The sequence below is a fragment of the Ambystoma mexicanum genome, chromosome 8, assembly GCF_040938575.1.
Source record: "Ambystoma mexicanum isolate Mex_15411 chromosome 8, UKY_AmexF1_1, whole genome shotgun sequence".
NCBI lineage: Eukaryota > Metazoa > Chordata > Amphibia > Caudata > Ambystomatidae > Ambystoma > Ambystoma mexicanum.
This window is the reverse complement of record NC_090929.1, coordinates 1,699,660,105-1,699,678,354: the sequence shown is the minus strand read 5'-3', so window position 1 is coordinate 1,699,678,354 and position 18,250 is coordinate 1,699,660,105. Positions and strand designations below refer to the sequence as shown.

At 51.3% G+C, this 18,250-nt stretch overlaps 1 protein-coding gene across 1 annotated transcript in view; it reads right to left on the bottom strand.

Annotated features, from left to right (window-relative positions):
• The window catches only part of CUZD1 (CUB and zona pellucida like domains 1), a 119,511-nt gene that overhangs the window by 95,509 nt on the left and 5,752 nt on the right, over positions 1–18,250 (bottom strand). The window contains exons 3-4 of the mRNA XM_069612117.1: positions 14,988–15,138; positions 7,358–7,554 (exon numbers count right to left, since the gene is read on the bottom strand). Coding sequence (XP_069468218.1) covers positions 7,358–7,554; positions 14,988–15,138 — 348 coding nt within the window. The remainder of the gene's footprint in view (positions 1–7,357; positions 7,555–14,987; positions 15,139–18,250) is intronic.

Below are 18,250 nucleotides of genomic sequence, written 5' to 3'. Positions count from 1 at the left end.
GGGGCTTCCTCCCCGTGGCCTCCTTCGACGTCCTTCCTGCTGATGGCCCAAACATGCTGGCCGGTGTTGGGGCTGAGCACACCCGTGCAAAATGGTCCTCCTTTCAGCACCTTCCACACACATGGCCTTTGGCCGGGCACTCCTGCGCATGCGGGAGGTCCCATCCACACTGATGGCATATTGTGACACCTGACCCTCTTCGTGGCCACTGCCCTCTTCTTGTTGGCCTGCTTCCTTGCTATCTGCCCACGGCCAACACCTCCTCCAACTTCACTTGTTGCATGTGCATCTCCGGCTTGAGCTGCTGCCTGGATATGTCCATCGCTGAGGCACGCACCTCTGCCAACTCCTGGGCGTGGCCCATTTCCAGGATCCGGTCGAGACCCAGTCCTGGCTCCCTGAGGACCTGTTTCCGCAACTTCGCCGAGCTACAGCCGTCGATGATCTGAGCCCGGAACTCGTCATCCTCAAAGTTGCCCAGAGCGCATGACAGCGCGATGCGCCACACCTTACCATGAAATGCATCGAGACTCTCTCCTTCCTCTTGTCTCACGCAACTCATCCTGAACTGTTTATAATCCCGATTGACCATGGGCTGGGTTGGATTGGCCCCTCGGCCTTTCGGCCCGTGGCTGGGCCGAAATCGTCCCTGTGGAGTGGGGGCCGGTTTCGGGCCATGCCTGGGCCGGTTTGGAAGAAAATAAAATTTTAAAAAAATATATATTTTTTTGAAAACTTTTTTTTAGTTTTTTTTTTTTCATAAAGCCTTTCATCCTTCTTAGGTCGATAAATGAGTACCAACACAGGTTGGGTGATGCTGTATGCATATTTGTTCTATAAGAAGAGCTTAAGCGTAAGTGCTATACAATAACATATAATCATTTGGCCTTGGACATCTGTTTGGATTCACAGTAATTTAGTGTACTTAGGACCAATGCTATTTGATGCAACTTTCTGTTTTGTCAAGGGGTGAAAGGTTGTGTTTCATCGCTTCCTGGGATGTCACTTTGGGGTGGGGTCAAGTTAATTCACTTCCGGTGTCCCAGTCCGGCCCTGACCATGGGCATAAAGTACTCGTTCAGTGCTGCGTCATAGGATCAGTCCCTGGGCCGCAAGCTCTTGAACAGTCTCTGGACAGCCGGGCTGGCTGAATACAGGAGGGATGGGTGTTTCGCCCTGCCCTTGATCTCGACGGCCTCGAAATATAGCTCGAGGTTCTCCACCCACGCTGTCCACCGGGGTCCTAGACTGGCAGGAGCACCCACTACATCGAACGGATACAGGGGCGCAAGTTGACCATTCTGTCGATATGCCCTTTCGTTTTTTTCATCCCCCATGATGGTTGCTTGATGTGGCGCACTCTGTACCCACTGCGAATGGGCACCTGGCTTGGCTCAGCGAGTTGAGAGTCACTGAGGGCACACAAGCCCTCCCTGTGGAGCCGCTACCCTTCCGGGTTCCTTGGTGAAAAGCAAGGAAATGCTGCGCGGGTGGATTGATGGTACCTCAAGGGTTGCTCTTGTGTCCCTGACTGATGAGCCTTCAGGGCTGATGAGTGGTGAATAATGGGCCCTCAGGGCTTGCCCTGGTGCCCCTGATGAATGGGCCTTCAGGGACAATGGGGTACACAGGGCAGGGCAGTGTATGGGTAGCACTGCCAGCACTGCGCCGCTGTCTGCTCCGTGGGAAAAGCACTGGAGACAGGCCCTCTCCTTTGTCCTTCACGTGCTGAGAGCCACTGGAGCGGCCTGTCTGCTCCTCTCCCTGGATGCCAAAGGGAAGAGAGAGTATTCTGGCTTTTCCCAGCTCGCATACACTTGTTTGATTGTCCTGGGGGTGGGCACGCCCCCATGGTCTCACCTGATATATCGGACAGGTGTTGCTCCCCCTCCTCCTTTGTCCCTCTGGGGGCCGCCGCGCACCCCCACAGCCGTATTATGGTTCCTTTTTCCCCCCCCACTCTAGCTGCGGGTGGGCGATGACCCGCCGCCCGTTTCCCGCTGGGCTGCAGCACTCCAACCTGCCACCGCCGCAGGCCCGAATTCACCATAGGCCATGCCCACTCCTCTCCACCACACAACCTTTGTTCCACGGCCGCCGCCGCCTCCTCTCACACGCAGCCAACGCCGCTTTCCGAATTGCACAATGGGCTTCCAGCAGCAGCCCGCACACTCAGGCATACGGGGCCCAGGCTGCCTCATCCCCAATGTGGCGCCCGCCACTAGTCACCAGAGTGGGCCGCAACAGATGCTGGCATCACCCGGCTTAGCAATGGTGCTGCGGGCGCACACCATCCGACCAGCAGGGGACATCCTGCAGCGCCCAGATCACCGGACACATTACAGTGGCTGGGGACAGACACCCAGAAGATAGGGCGCCCCCAGGCTGGGGCTGCAGCACCAGGCTGTGGTCACATGGTGGACACAGACAAAAGAAGCATGCAGACATGGAGTTGCCACTTCCTGCCACTCACGTGCCAGCAGACAGAGCCATGACTCCCTTAAAGGGGCCATTTGCCCACACCTGGGATTCATTGTGGAAGGTGCTTGGGTAATCGATGAGCTGCTGAGCTTGAAGAAGCAAGCCTTGCTGGGAATTGCGACATGGGACAGAGGGTGTGGAGGCCCTGTGGGGCAATCTGAGCTGCCAGTTGCCCTCAGCTGTCAATGTTTCCCTGCCCCAGAGGTTGAAGGGATAGAGCAAGGACAGGTGGAGTTATGGGGTAAGTTAAATGTTATGTTATGTTACTTGACATTAATATAGCTCCTTATGTATCATTGGTATGACCTCAAAGCGCTGGTAGGTTGAACGCCCTCCGGAACCGTAGTTCAAGTCAGAGAGAGAGTGTTGTATGGTGCGTGGGCGCACCGGATATGTGTGCAGCTGGTGTGGTTGTTGCATGATAGCTGCTTCATAGCGGTAGGTGTGGTGCTGAGGAAATCAGTTGGATGTGTTCAGTCTGGAGGGTGGACACCCAGACTGAGTTCTGGCTGCGTTTGGCCTCAGGAGACGCCTAAGCTAGCCAGAATGTGCTCAGCTAGCTCTGTTTTATTAGGATGATGAGGTGCTCGTGGGGTCATGTTAGTATGAGAACAGCTAGGCCGAATGTGTCATAGCATGGCTGTGTTCTAGTTGAATGATGGTGTATAGGAGAGAGTAAGCGGAGTAGTGTGATATGGTGGTTTATCAGTAAAGCGCTTGTGGCCAGGAACGAAAGCAGGACAGGGGGCGTACATACATATATAAAGCGACAGGATGGATAGGGTAACATGGGGCTACAGGTACATAGCAGTTGTTCCATCTGCTTCATCCGTTCAATCCGCTTAATTGGTTTCATCCACTTCATCCGTTCTGTTCACTTACATCCGTTCCATCTGCTTCATCCGTTTCATCCGCTTCGTCCGTTTCATCCACTTCTTCCATTCCATCTAGTTCGTCTGTTCCATGCACTTGGTCCGTTCCATCTACTTCATCCATTCCATCCATTTCATCCGTTCCATCTACTTCCTCCACTCTGTCCACACCATCTGCTCCATCCACTCCATCTACTCCATCCATCCTCTCCATCCACTCCATCCATCCATTCTATCTACTCTATCCTTTCCATTTATCCATTTATCCACTCCATCCATCTATCCACTCCATCTTTTCCGTCTGTTCTATCCATTTCATCTGTTCCATCCACTTCATCCATTCCATCCACTTCATCCATTCAATCCACTTCCCTCGTTCCATCCATTTCATCCGTGCCATCCCCTTCATCCGTTCCATCCCCTTCATCTGTTCCATCCGCTTCATCCGTTCCATCTGTTCCATCCGCTTCATCGGTTGCATTCACTTCATCCGCTCCATCCGCTCCATGCACTCCATGCACTCCATCCATTCCACTCCATCCGTTCCATCCACTCTATCCATTCCATCTACTCCATCCATTCATACCCTCCATCCAATCATCCACTCGATCCACTCCGTCCACTCGATCCACTCCATCCACTCCATCCACCCACTCCATCATTCCCATGAGTTCCATCCACATCATCTGTTCCATCCATTTCATCCGTTCCATCCTCTTCTTCCGTTCCATCCACTTCATTCGTTCCATCCGGTTCCATCTACTCCATCTGTTCGGCCCGCTTCATCCGTTCCATCCACTCTATCAGTTCCTTCCGTTCCATCCACTTAATCCTTTCCACCCACTTCATCCGTTCCACCCACTTCATCCGTTCCACTCAGTCTATCCGTTTTAGCCTTTCTATCTGTTTAATCGACTCCATTTGTTCTTTTATTTTCTTTGTTCAGCAACCTTGGGTTTCTGTTTATTGTGGCCATTTTTTCCGTTTGTTCTAAGCGTCGGTTCTTTAAGGGAAGAGCCACGTTTTCAGTAATTTGCATAAAGACATGTAGTCTTCGGTGTGTCGAACGTGGGGTGGAAGCGAGTTCCACAGAATGGGGGCCGAGGCTGAGAATGATGATCCTCCTAACCTGACTTGTTGGTGTTTGGTATCACTAAAAGGAGGGCAGAGCTTGATCTTAGAGTGCGCGGTGGGTGGTAGGGTTTTAGCTTGTCCTGCAGGTATAGGGGTCCGCTTTTATGCGTTGCTTGGTGGGAGATGCATAAGGTTTTGAAAGTGACCCTTCGTCCAACTGGGAGCCAATGGAGAGTTCTGAGAGCTGGAGAGGTGTGATCTCTTGGGCCAATTGCTAGAAGCAATTTGGCTGCAGTGTTTTGTGCTCTTTGTAGTTTAATGAGGTGGTGTGCTTGGACCCCGAGGTAGAGGGAGTTGGCATAGTCTAGGCTTGACATTACAATAGATTGGACAGCGGCAAGTCTGTTGGGAAAGGAGAGGTATGGAAAAATATGTCTAAGAATTTTGAGGTGGTAATGGCAGGATTTAGAGACGTTGATTTGGTGGGAGAGGGTTAGGTCAGAATCAAGAGTGTATCCAAGGTTTTTTACTGTGGTCGAGGTGGAGGGTGGATTGCCCATGGATGGTGGCCATGGTAGAGGATGTGGGAGAAGCTCAGTTTTGCCACACACCATGATTTCGGTTTTGATGGGATTTAAGAGGAGGTGGTTTGTGGTCATCCAGTGATCGATGTCAAGGAGGCAGGCGGCGAGGTCGGGCTGACAGTTGGGGTTTGAGTTGAAGAGTTTTTTAGGATCAATTGGGTGTCATCGGCGTAGTTATAGCATAGGATACTGTGCGAGCGGATTATTCCTGGGAGGGTGGACGTATAGAGGTTGAACAGGAGTGCTGACTCTGGTATTGACTGGTCGGGTGGCGGAAGCAAAGCCGGAGAGGAGGGTTATTTGTTTCCTAGTGTTGAGGAAGGAAGCTATCCACTTGAGAGCATTTCCACAGATTCCTCGGGAGTGGGGGCGATCGAGGAGGATTGTATCAAAGGTGGCGGATAGGTCTAGAAGGATAAGTGCAGCGCATGCCGCTGTCTGCAGTGAATCATGACAAATCAGGACGATTCTTCTCTGCAGCTTCCACATCCTTCTATTATATGCGAATGGTTAAATCATGATTCTGATTAAACTACCCGGGAAGCCGGACATGGAGTGGGGTCATATTATTAGGAAACAAAAGATTGTGCTGTAAAGGGGCAGAATTTATGTCGCGGGCAAAAGTTGTAACGTTGGAACCGTTTTTTAGACAGCTATTGGGCCACTGTTGATAGTACACTGTTTAACATACATGTTTGGTTCTCATTTGCTAGAGATGTGTGGGCAGGCGGCTGCACAGTACACTGTTTAACATACATGTTTGGTTTTCATGTGGGCAGGTGGCTGGGTTCATTGTTGCTGTGCCAAGCTGTGAGCAGTAGAAGCACGTTTCAGACTCAGCCCCTGACATCACTGATGTTTGAGCGTCCATTTTAGAAAGGTGGGGGGTGGTTTGTGAGTACTTAAGTGTCCCAACAAACACTACGTCTGCTACTCTGGCTGCAACTGCTCTAATTTGCATGTCAGACATTTCCAAAGCAAGGAAGGGAATTGAATAGTGCAATCTGCCAGACAGAGCAACACACAGGAGAAAGCAGTGCATGGAGTGCCCTGGCCCTGCTATAGCGCCCAGTGCCAAGCGTGCGGCACGTGCTGGTCAGTTGTGGAGGAATGAGAAGATGACATGTTGCAATCAGTAAACCATGTGGATTGATTATTTGAATAGAATTCTACAACCACTTTGGATGCCAAGTGATGCACAAGAGCCAAAAAGAATTCACAGGGACAAATGATTCGATTTAAATTTTCCTCTAAATCAAATTTGAGTATGTTTTTTCTAGTTGCAGTTTTTTTATTCAGAAGTGTATTACGGTTATATAATAGGCGTTCATGCTGCCATCAATGAAACATGTCCTAATATGAATAGGGCCCAGCCACACCTTTCACAGTGCTCCTAATTATAGAGCCAAGGTTTAGGCGTCTTATTCTCAGGGCCTCTATTGCAATAATAATGACTGCCCAGACATTCATGTGTGCTACTAGAAGAGGGGTGGTCTTCCAGCTTGGCAGCGGAGCCAGAAGTGCAGTTGCAGTTTTTTTACTTCAGTGCACAGAGAAGGCAGTCCTTTCATTTGCGCTACTTTTAGAAAGGCTCGGGTCCCTTTTTCTCAAAGCTGAGCTGCGCATTTCAGGAAGGGCTGGACAGCGATGCAAAGATGAGTTCTCCAGCTCCCTTACATATATTCGTGTGGGGCGCGTGCTCCCGACACTGATGTGTGACAGGTTCCCAGCAACCACGTGGTTGCTGGCAGCGCATTTCAGAGAGACTGGCCATTAAAGGGACCGTCTCTGTGAAATGATCGAAAAAAAGAAATTCCATCCTGGTTTGGGGGCTGGAAATGCTAGTGTGACAGCCACGGTTTAAGCCTAGCGCATGTACCCGCTTGTGCCTAAAAGGTTTTGAGTATCTGGGCCGCTGAGTACTTGGATACATGTTTGTAAACATTTTGATGAAGGCAGCCCTAGCGTCTTCACAGTTGGCCTAATCACGAGTCGGGCGGTATCCCGATTGGGATACCGCCCAACTTTAGTTGCGTTACCGCCCACCCATCCAGTGGTATTATCACTGGATCACAGGTTGGGCTGTAAATGTTATTCCCCATTGGGTCTACCCAATGGAATTTTCGGTGGAATTACTGCCAGGGGTATTACTGTGTGGTAATTTGCGCCGCAACTTGCCATTTTTCTGGCGTGTTTACCCCCAGCAACACGCCATACCCATGATTGGGCAGACCCTTAAATGCAGAAGTAACCCTGTTACCACTGCATTTAAGGGCTATGCCCAACTCATGATGAGGATCAGTGTCTCTTCTTAGCACTCATGTCGACACACATACTCACTGTTACTCTCTGCCGTGTATTTGGCGGAAAAGCCTCGGTAGGAGTTGGCATAGTCTGTACTCAGCACCACAGTCAGGCTGTTAGACGACGATTCATACTCGCGCGTCGTCCGGCCACAAACATCTTCGATTAGGCGGGAGCTAGTGCTGGGGCCATCATACAGAGCCAGGAAGTCGAAGCGGCACTGTTGGTCAATCTCTAGGCTGCATATGTGGAAGAGAAGAGCACAGAGAAGGAGAGTCATAGTCTTCTTTAAGTGGATAAGAAGAAGGAACGCACTGTGGTGCGACCACATCTGAAAACCCCCACCAGTACAAGAGAGGAACCAAAATACGTGTGGATGGAATTATTACATTGCTTGTGGCCAAAAGTAGATTCCAGATTCCAACTGCAAGCAACATATCGCACATCCCTACCAATACAAAGCATCTTACTCAATCCATGTTATAAATGGAGGAGTCGAAAAAAGGAAGGGGATTTTCTGTTTCTTTTGTGGCGCCTATCTCGGATACTCTATACTTGTTTTGGGCGCGTCGTCCTGAAAGGACTCATTGCAAATTCAAGACCCTTTGTATTGTCCACAAGACCTGGGGCCTGGGAGCAAAATATCTCCAGCTTTCTCTTCTGAAGTATCTTCCTACTCGAGCACTTCGCTCCTCTACCTCCAACACCTTGAGGGTCAACCGTTTTTCCAGGCAAAGAGCTGGAGGCAGATCCCTCTCTTCGGCTGGCACCTCCCTCTGGAACAGCCTCCCTGCCTCTCTGAAACTTGAGCAGACCCATCTCCGGTTCCGGAAGCTGCACAAGACTTTCCTCCAGGGGAGTTGCTAGGTCTGGAAAAGACCTGGGGCTAAGCTGATGTCGGAACTGTTTGGACTGGGGGCTAGCAAGTCTTTTGGCTTTAGCTCCTGAGATTCTATCCGGGGCTACAACCAAAAGATCAGGGGCTATAGCCCCCTTACCCCCCCCTAGCAACGCCCCTGCTTTCCTCTTTGCTTCTGCCTTCTCTCTCCCTCTCACTGCTGATTTCCTGTCTGATACTGCACTGGTTACCTGGCTCCCCTCTGAACCTCAGGCCCAGGTCCCCTGCCGCCTGGCAACCCTGCACTTGGGACTGTATCTGTTACCCTACAGTCCCCCTACCTGCACTTATCCTTGCACTGCCACCTGCTGGCCGCACATCCTTTTCTTGTTTTGCTGATCCCATGTCCTGCACTTCTCCCCCTTTCCTCTCCCCTGCACTTGCGCGTTCTCAATGTCACCTGGCCTAGTAAGATCGCTGCCACTGTCCTCCCTCTGTTCCCCCCTTGTATCGTCGCGCCTTGAAACACTTGTGTATAGGCGCGTTATAAATAAAATATCATATCGAAATATATCTTGCTTCTGTTTTATTTTATTTTGTATTTTGAGGTCTTTTTAGGCCCCACATTTCAGTAGGGCTGCTTCAACTCCAGAGGCAGAGGACCAGCAAGAGTGGGGGGCCTGTTGGAGATGGAAGTGGGGACGCAGAAGAGCACACACACATAATCAAACTGGGGAGACATAGCTGGGAAGAAGGGGGGCCGTCAGAGCTAAAATGGCGACACAGGAGGGGCAGTGCAGCTCACAATGAACCAAGTGCTGCAGGGGTACACAAAGCCCCCCGGGACGTATATCCCGCAGTCACAGTCCTTGCAGTGGGTGGATGTTGGGGTACGGTGGTGTTATTCAAAAGGGGCGGGGTGCATCATGAATGACGTGTTGCCATTATGCAGTAAAATGTACACAGTAACAAGAATAGATGGACGTCTGGGAACCTGACATCCTCAGCTCAGGCTACAACCTGTCGGAAAGGAAACACAGGGCCATGGCTCAGTACACAGCAGGCAAGCCAACTGGAAATGACATGTCTAAGCGGGCCTCTCCCTCTCTTTCTGTGTCTCTGTCTCTCTCCCCCTTTCTTCTTCTCTCTCCCTCTTTCTCAATGTCGTGTTCTCCTCCCTCTCTCTGTCTCTCTCCCTATCTCTTTGTTTCTCTTTCTCTCGCGCTGTCTCTGCCTCTCACTCTCCCTTTTTCTCTCTTTTCCCCTCTCCCCCTTTCTCTTCTCCCCACCCCTCACTTTGTCTCTGCCTTGCTCTCTAACTCTCACTCAAACTCTCTCACTCCAAGCTGCAATAGGTTGGAGAAATGAAGCATGGGCCATCTTATTTCACAGTGCTCCTGGTATGAAGCCATGGGTGTTGAGCCCCTCCACCGGGCATCTCTATTGCTGTAAGGACTTAGTAGATCACTGTGGTGTCTTGCAGTGTGTGTCCGTACCCTGCCACATACTCTTGTGGCAGTATCGCTTGTGGGGATCAGCTGGCCTTCGAGGTACACTACCAAAGGGGTAATGATCAGTTTCCAGCCTCATCCGTATCTCCACATTCGGACAGAAATGCTGAGTGCATTCTTCGCGGTATTCGAGGGTTTGGCCAACTCTCCCATCTGTGCGCTCTCATTATAGGTAGTTGCTCAAAGGTCCCCCTCTAGGGAGCCTCTCTTGCCATGCCAAGCCCTATCAGTCTCGGAAGAGCTGCCACACTGCCATGTGCCCATTAATTCCCCTTTTTGTTATCTCATCCCGGTGCCCCATGGCTGGTCGCTCCTGTCCATCGATGCAGGGCTCCTTGGATACTGGGCCGGCAGCCTGAAACCAAACACACAGGTGTACATGTTCATCGACCCTCCTTTCCAGATCTGGGAACCAGACCTTAGTTCTCAGGCGTGCTTTGCTCTTGGCTGTACCCTGGTGGCTGCTGTGAGCTTTTTCCAGTACGCGGCCCACCAGTGCCTGCGGAACCATAATCTGCCTTCCCCTCAACAACAGCCCTTCTTCTGACGCAGATAGTTTGTGACACACTCGCCACAGCGCCTGCAGGTCTCGCTGTGCCTCAGCTCCTTTTCGGGACAGGTCTGCAAGGACCACCTTCCAGTCCCCACTGCCCATGGCGGGCTGAACCAGCTGGAAACACTCATCGGCTCCCAAGACTTTGGCCACCTCCTTCAGTGTCAAGACCACGGGCAGGGCCGCCTCGGCCACCTGCCGAATCGCTTCGGCACAGTCCCCTCCTGACTATCCAGCCTGTGCGCTGCTGCCCCTTGGATGACAGGACAGATAGTCCGCCGGGTTGTTCATGCCAGGCCTGTACTGAAGCTTCACCCCATATTCCATGACGGTAAGCATCCAATCTTTGGAGGCGGTTTGTAGGATGCACCTGTCATGATGGGAATCAGGGGCTTGTGGTCTGTGACATCTGAGATGGGTTTTCCCAGTATGTACAGGCGAAAATACTTGCAGCCCCACAAAATGGGCAGTGCTTCCCTCTCGATCTGAGAATACCGTTGCTCGGTATCTGTGAGGGCCTTTCTGGCGTAGGCTATGGGCCGCATCAGTCATTGGGGGTGCGGCTGGAGCAGCACTGCCCCAAGTCCCACCGGGCTGGCATGCACAACCAGTTCTGATTCTTTCTTGGGGTCAAAGAATGACATTGTTTCCTTGCCGGTGAGCGCCGCCTTGATGGTGTCGAACGCCTTCTGCTCTTCCACTGACCACGTCCAGGCAGCTTCCTTCTTGGTGAGGGCCCTGAGTGGTTCTGAGAGGGAGGCAAGGTTCTTGATAAACGTCCTGCAGTAGTTGACCATCCCCAGGAAGCTGCACACCTTGGAGGGAGTGTCTGGGGCTCTGGCCTCTCGAATGTTCTTAACCCTTTGTGGATCTGGTGATATCCCCTCTGCATTCAAAATGAATACAAAGAATTCAATGCTCTTCTTCAAGAATTCACATTTCTCGTGATGCCAGGTTAGTCCCAGGTCCCAAATCCTCTCCAGCGCCTTCTCCAGCATGGCCAAATGCTCCCTCTCCATGGATGCATATACTAAGATGTTGTCGCTCAGATTGATCACACATGCCAGTCCGGCAAGGGCACCCATGATCACAGTTTGAAACACCTCTGCGGCCGAGAATATTCCAAAACGCAACCTCTTGTATTGATGCAGGCCATTGTGGGTGGTGAAGGTGGTGATATACCGGGAATCTGGATGTAGTTCGAGCTGGTGGTAGCCTGAGCGCAGGTCTAGTCTGGAGAATACCTTGGCACCCTGCAGCTCCCCCACCACATCGTCCAGCGTTGGCGTCAGGTGTCGTTCCCTTTTGATGGCCAGGTTGGGCAGCCTCGTGTCCACGCAAATGCGCACCTCCCCTTGCTGTTTGGGTTTCATCGCCACGACTATGGGAGACACCCATGGTGTAGGGTCCTCCACCCTCTCAATGATGTCCAGGTCTATGAGGTTCTGAAGCTCTTGTTCCACCTGTGCCCTTAGGTGAAAGGGAATGCGTCAGTGTTTCAGCGCCGTTGGCCTCACCGACTCATCGATGTGCAGGGGTATCAGTTCTCCTTTTAGCCTGCCTACACCCTCAAACAATTCTGCGAACCTCTCTGTGAGGCCATGGATGTTCGACTGGTATACAGCTAGAGCAAAGTGTACTATATCCAGGGCTTCTGACGCTGCGCAGTTCAGCAGAGAGTGTGGGCTTCCTTGGTGACAAAGAATCTGGCCTTGATGGATCAGTTGGCATGCTTGACAGATGTTGTGAACAGCCCTTGGAGGGGAAGTAGATGGTCTCCCCCAAAAAAGTATATTTTGGCCTTGGTCTCAGCAAATGCTGTTGGTCTTGGCAGTGCCTCATAGTGTCGCAAAGCCATCACACACACTGACGCACCCGTTCTATGAGAACTGGGGTAGGAGTCTTACAGATGTCGATGTCACACATGGGCTGTCGGCACTTCTTCGAGATGGCATCAAAGTTCGAGAAGAAGACCTCTTCCTCATCCTCTTCTTCCTCAGCAATGACCAGCTCTTTGAGATCTTGTTCGACGGTGGCCACGCTCTTGTGTTTGCACGGGCCTCCACTGTTCAACCTACTTTGGCCCCTCGAGACAGCTACTGGGTTTGCCACCGGCACATTCTGGCAAAATGTCAGGGGGTGCTGCACTGCCGGCCCATCCTCGTCTTTGCGGGGCTGTCACCGGAATGTGGGAGGTCATACCCACACTTCTGACACTGTTGTGGCACCTTGCCCTTCTGCGGTGGCTTGTATTTCCTTTGGGGCCATCTTGGGCGCTGGGGCCCTGAGTTTGCAGTACGCCTGATGGAGTAGGCCTCCTCACCCCTCCCGGGCTTGACCGCTGCATCCATTCTAGAGCCCCGACTGTCAGCCAGTTCATTCGCTCTCCCCGTGTCCAAGATTTGTGTCAGAGTGAGCCCTGGTTCACGGAGCACTTGGTGTCGAAGTGTGCCTGAGCTGCAACCCAGAATGAGCTAATTTCTGATCATCCCCTCCTCATTCTCCCACTGGCACGTGCTTGCCAGATGTCGCAGTCCCCCGCAGAAACTGTCCAGCGACTCGTCCTCATGCTGTTTCTCCACACACATCACAAATCGGTCGAAGTCCTGGCTGGCCAGGGGAAACAAATATTCTTTGAGGGCATCTTTGGCAGCCTAGTACATGCCAGCAGGAGGGTTCAGCGATTCTCATATCCAATGGACCTTGGAACTGGCTGCATACAGTAGGGTGGCCACCTTTGCATCATCCTCCTTCTCACCAGTGGCCCTAAAGTACATCTCCAACTTCTTGACCCAAAGGAGCCACTTCAGGCCCAGTTTCAATGGAGGGCCAGACATATCAAATTCCGGCATGGGTGCCAGCGCGCCTTGTTGTCGGGGAGCAGGTCTGACAGGGGCTGCGCCCCGAGAGCAGGTGGAGCTGCCGCTCCTTGAGCATCATCGTTGTCGCCCATGGATGCAGACTGCACAGGCACCTCTCACGTCTCCAGAGGCCACAAGTCAGCACCAGCAGCGTAATTGTCCGCATCGGTCCAGTGCGAGGCAGGCTTACCCTCAAGGAGATGCTCCAGGGCGATAGCGCCAGAAAAATGACACCCAACAAGGGTAAAAGTTGCTGTAGGCCTCCAGGCAAGTCCTGTACGAAGGCGGACAAGGGTACCAGGAGAACAGAAAGATAGCGAAACACAGCCTTCCACTTGCCTGCCCATGCACTGGCATAGAAAAGTGGTCATCCCACAGCAGGACTGGCCACCAAAATACAGAATAGGGTCCTCCAATCACCTCTCCAGGCTTTAAATGTCATAAAAGTTGTCAAAAGTGCAAAACTGCACATAAAACCACAGCCATCTGTATAAAACAGCTGTGAAGGGTCCAAAAATCTGCTTTACCGGCGCATGAGCACCCCGTGAGGGGCCGCTACCGTTCTAGAGACAAAATGGTGGACCGCGTGTGCCACGTGGGTAACAGTGTCTAGTGAGCACCGAGAAAAATGCTCCAAAATCGAATGTTCAATCTCGGATTTCTCTCCCCACTCAGGCGCGTCCTCGTCACCAGTGTTAAATAGTACTGTGGCCCAGGATCGTCTCCGTAATTGTGCCCCCCTGGCCCTGTACCTGGAATGACACACGGACGCAGGTCTGGTCACTATGGAGTCCCAGCCGCAACTGACGGGCACGGGCTCCCTTTATTCAACTGCGCATGCGCAGCCTCCGTGCTGTAGTCCAAAGCAGAGAAGAGCCACCCCTTCCCTATGCGGCAGGCGGTGGTCTACCCTGTTTGCTTGAAGGCAAAGATGGACACATGACGCATGCGTGACTACATCAGTCCGCCATGGTCCATCCCCTCTGGGGTTCCTGGAGCAAGGGCGTGGGGCTGCTGGTCGGTCTGAACTAGCAAGGACAATGGACTGCTGTATAAAGCCGGAAGCCGGAAGCCGTAATGGCGGTGGTGGCTGGTGAGTGAGTGAGTCACGCGCTCGGCTGATTCGGCAGACCCGGAAGCACGTTCCCAGAAGTCATCTCCATCCCCCCTCCCTAGGCTGCGTCAGACGGAAAGGGCATCATATTTTTCTTTGAACAGAGACAACGGACACCTGGGTTTATGAATTACGCAAAGGCGGGAAGAGTGTGCAGGCAGGCCTAGGAGGAGGGTCTTTTTAAGTTTCTGCAGTCATGTGACCAAAAGGTTATATAGATACTGTGCCTGGAAGGTGGGGTTGGTTAGTTAGGATTGCTGTGCTGCACTCCTTGACTTGCTGCTTGCCACCATCTTGAGTTTAAAAAAGTGAGTTTGATTTCTTTTAAAAGGGCCTTGCCAGAGGCAGGGGCTACAGCAGACTGAGTTCCTGCCTTCTTTTCTGCTACTCCCCCCTATTTCTACTCCTCCACCCATGCCACCAAACGGCCTCTGCAGGCCCCACTTAATTCCACTCTGTTTCTCTCTACCCCTTCCCCTCTCTTTCTCTTGTTTCTCTTTCTCTTGTTCCCCTTGTCTCTCTGCTTCTCTCTCTCTGCTTCTCTCTCTCTCTTCCTTCCCCCTCTCTCTCTTGTTTCCCTCCCCTCTCTCTCATACTCTTTACCTCCCTCTCCCTTCTTTTATTATTTTCTTTCTCTTTCTTTCCTTCCCCACCCCATTAGAGTGTCTAACAAGGATCAGAAACCGCCAAGGGAGGGGACCGGCTTTAATATTCCTATACACTGCACGCCTTCACGCTTCATAGTATGGAGACATGACAGGGTAGGAGCAGGATAATGCAAAGCAGGGTACTCACAAGATCTCGCTGAAGACGATGTGGATCCTCGCCCCGGGCTTCACTGTGATGTGCCAGACGCAGAAGGTGAAGTCTGGATGGAAGGCAGGGTAGTTCGGGCTGCTGAAGGCTCCTGATGGACCGGTCAGGGTCCCGCCACACTGCTGCGATTCTAAAAGTTGGGAGAATAAAGGACTCAATAGAGAAGCAGACACAATGAAAGGGTGGTACTTTTAAGGGTGAGTACTATTTTGGGATTAGGATGGGAGGAGCTAGAGGAAGGGGCCGCCTCAGTGTGCGCCATCTGGTGCAGTAAGGTTTCGGGTAGGGGGGTTTGTTTGTTGATTTATAATGCGCGCCAGACCCAGGGGTAACCGCCACAGCAGAAAAAGAATATGCAAAGCTTACAATGTTACAGGAATGAGAGATTACAATGTTACAGAATTTACAGTGGTTCAAATATATACAGTTTACATATTTACACTGGTTAAGGAAAATTGATATACAAAATACAGAGAGGTTTACAGTCTATGTTTAAGTCGTGTACCAATATTGATCAACTTCTCATAATGCACATGTACAGTTCAGTCAGGCTGGGGATATCTGAGGGATCTGGGTGACTACGGCTTATTAGAGTTGATGTGATCGATAAAGTTCCTTCTAAAATGTGAGAATGGTTGGTCTACTCTCAGGTTGTGTGGCAAGGCATTCCACAATTTGGCAGCTATAACAGGGAAACTGATGCCGCCGATTGTGGCAAGTTTAAATCTTGGTATTACCAGACAGTTGGAGTTTCTTGTCAGTCTGTTGGACATTTTTCTCTTTATTTTGTCCGACAGGTAGCTGGGAGCCGCGTTATTGAGAGCTTTGTGGGTCAGGAAGATCATTTTTAAGTGGATTTTGTCATCAGTGTAGAGCCATTTATGTTGTCTTCTAATAGAAAAGATATGCTCTCTTTTATTTATGCCAAGAGCAGCTCTAAGGGCATTATTTTGTAGAGCCTTTGGGTGGTGGTTTTGTTAGCCCCACTGTAAAGGGCATTGCAGTAATCGAGACGGGACAGTATTAAGGCTCTCGCCAGGATCATACAGCTAGCATTAGATAGGAATGGTTTACCTGCTCTTATTAATTTGCAGGTGTAGGCTGTCGTTGAGGCTAGTGAACTGACCTGTTTAGTTAATGACATGGTCGAGTCGAGATAAAAACCGAGCGTTTTTACTTCCCTAGAGACCTTTATAACATTACCGTCTATGCTGTATTACTAATTCTCCGGTTTTACATTTTGTGAAGTTGGGAGGTACTCATCAAGCACATCAACCAATTGTATAATTTTAGATTATTGGCTACTAGGGCAGTCTCTGATAGGTTCCCATTCACATGTAATGGTGTGACCCATCACCATGCTGGTGATGGGACACACCATTCTCATGTCCCCACTCTTGAGGAAGGGTACGCTGAAAGAGGGGGCTCTCTAGCTCCCCCCCACTCACCACGAGCCATCCGAACCAGCAAGCAGCATCACCTCGACCAGCAGCCTAAAAGGTTACCCCCTGGGCTGATTGCTGCATGTGGTTGTGTTCGGCACAAAAAATGAAAAATCATTTTTTATTATATTTTATATCCCGAAGAAGGCTTCTGAAACGGAAGAACATCCATCTTAGGGCTGTCTGGCTGCATCTTGCATCTTGGCAAACTTGTGCCACTACTGCACCACTGTTCTGACACACTTGCGTACGAGCACGATATCAATAAAATATCATATCATATCATACCTTCGTTTGGCCACATGCACAAAGAGCATCCACATGCTAAGGGCCGAAGCACGCCACACCCTCCATTCCAAACTAAACAACCACTCGACTGCACCTCAATGTAATACGCCTCATCCCTCCTCTCTGGCACCAGCATCCAACAAGCAGTGCTCCATGCTCTCCCGCTCATGCCACAGCTCTACCATAGTCACCCCCGAACACACGCGCCCTAGGAAAATCGTCTCCCTTTCTAAACTATCAAAAGGCTGCAAAACCGCATATCATCTGCACCTTGGCACTCCCACTGTCTCCTTCGCTGACATCTCCAGCGACCCTCCTACTACTGACCCTACCGCAGCCTATGCCCTTGATTATCTGAAGATCTCCCCAGCACCCTTCTCACCATCACCCGGCACCTCCACTTCCTCTACCCCGGACTCACGCTCCCCAGCTCAGAGCACTGCCGTACATGCATGTCAACTGCTAGCCAGCCACGCCGAATTGCTTCATACAGTCATGCTAATCCAGCCATTTGCATTTCGCGCTCAAAAGTTGTCCCACACCTCCTGGATACCACACCTGCTACCACCCTACTGTCCAAAGCTGCAACTACCTCGCAAATCGTTCAGCCAATCCAGGTCATTGTCAAAAGCAACTGTGCTGCCTCAAAGTCACCCATTACCAACTCTCCCAGCCTTATTGCCACGACTGCCCTAGTTCAGTCCAACTCCATCCAAGTCACCTCGCCCCACAGCCAATCCTCCTCTAACACTTTCAAACCTACAGTGCCCTTCCAAGGTGCCCTCATCAATGCGCGTTCCCTCCCAGCACAGGCCCCAGAAATCTGTGACCTACTCATCTTCCACAACCTAGACTTCCTAGCTATCACGGAAACTTGGCTCCATGAGACAACTGCCTCTGCCATCTCCTTAGCCCTTCCCCAAGGATTCTCCATCTACCGTCAGGACCATGAGCACATGAAAGGAGGGAGTGTAGCCCTCATAGCCGAGGAATCCTTCCCGCTCAGACAGATCAACACATCCTTAGAAGGCAACATCGATATTCTCTCCCTCAAACTCACCTCATCCCCTAGCTGCACCGCCACAATTCACATTGTTTACCGACCCACCGCACTCCCAGCCAACTTCCACGAGAACCTCCTCCACCTCCTAGGCGACAACCTAAAAACCTCCACTAAATCCAATCTACTTGGAGACCTCAACCTGGGATTTAATGATCCAAAAGACCCACAAGCCAAATCCCTCGCCAAAGCATTAGATACTCTGGGTTTCACACACCTGGTCGCGATTCCCACTCACACCTAAGGCTGCATCCTGGATTGGATATGGGACCACAACTGCTCCGCTACAATCATCCCCAACTCCCCATGCCCATGGACAGACCACCATCTTATCCTCTTCTCCATTCCCAAACCTACAAAGCAAAAACAGCTCACCACTCCCCTACCGCCTGCCCTAGCACAGAGCTCACGCAAGTTAACTAAAGAGAACCTTCGACCATATCTAGGTCCTC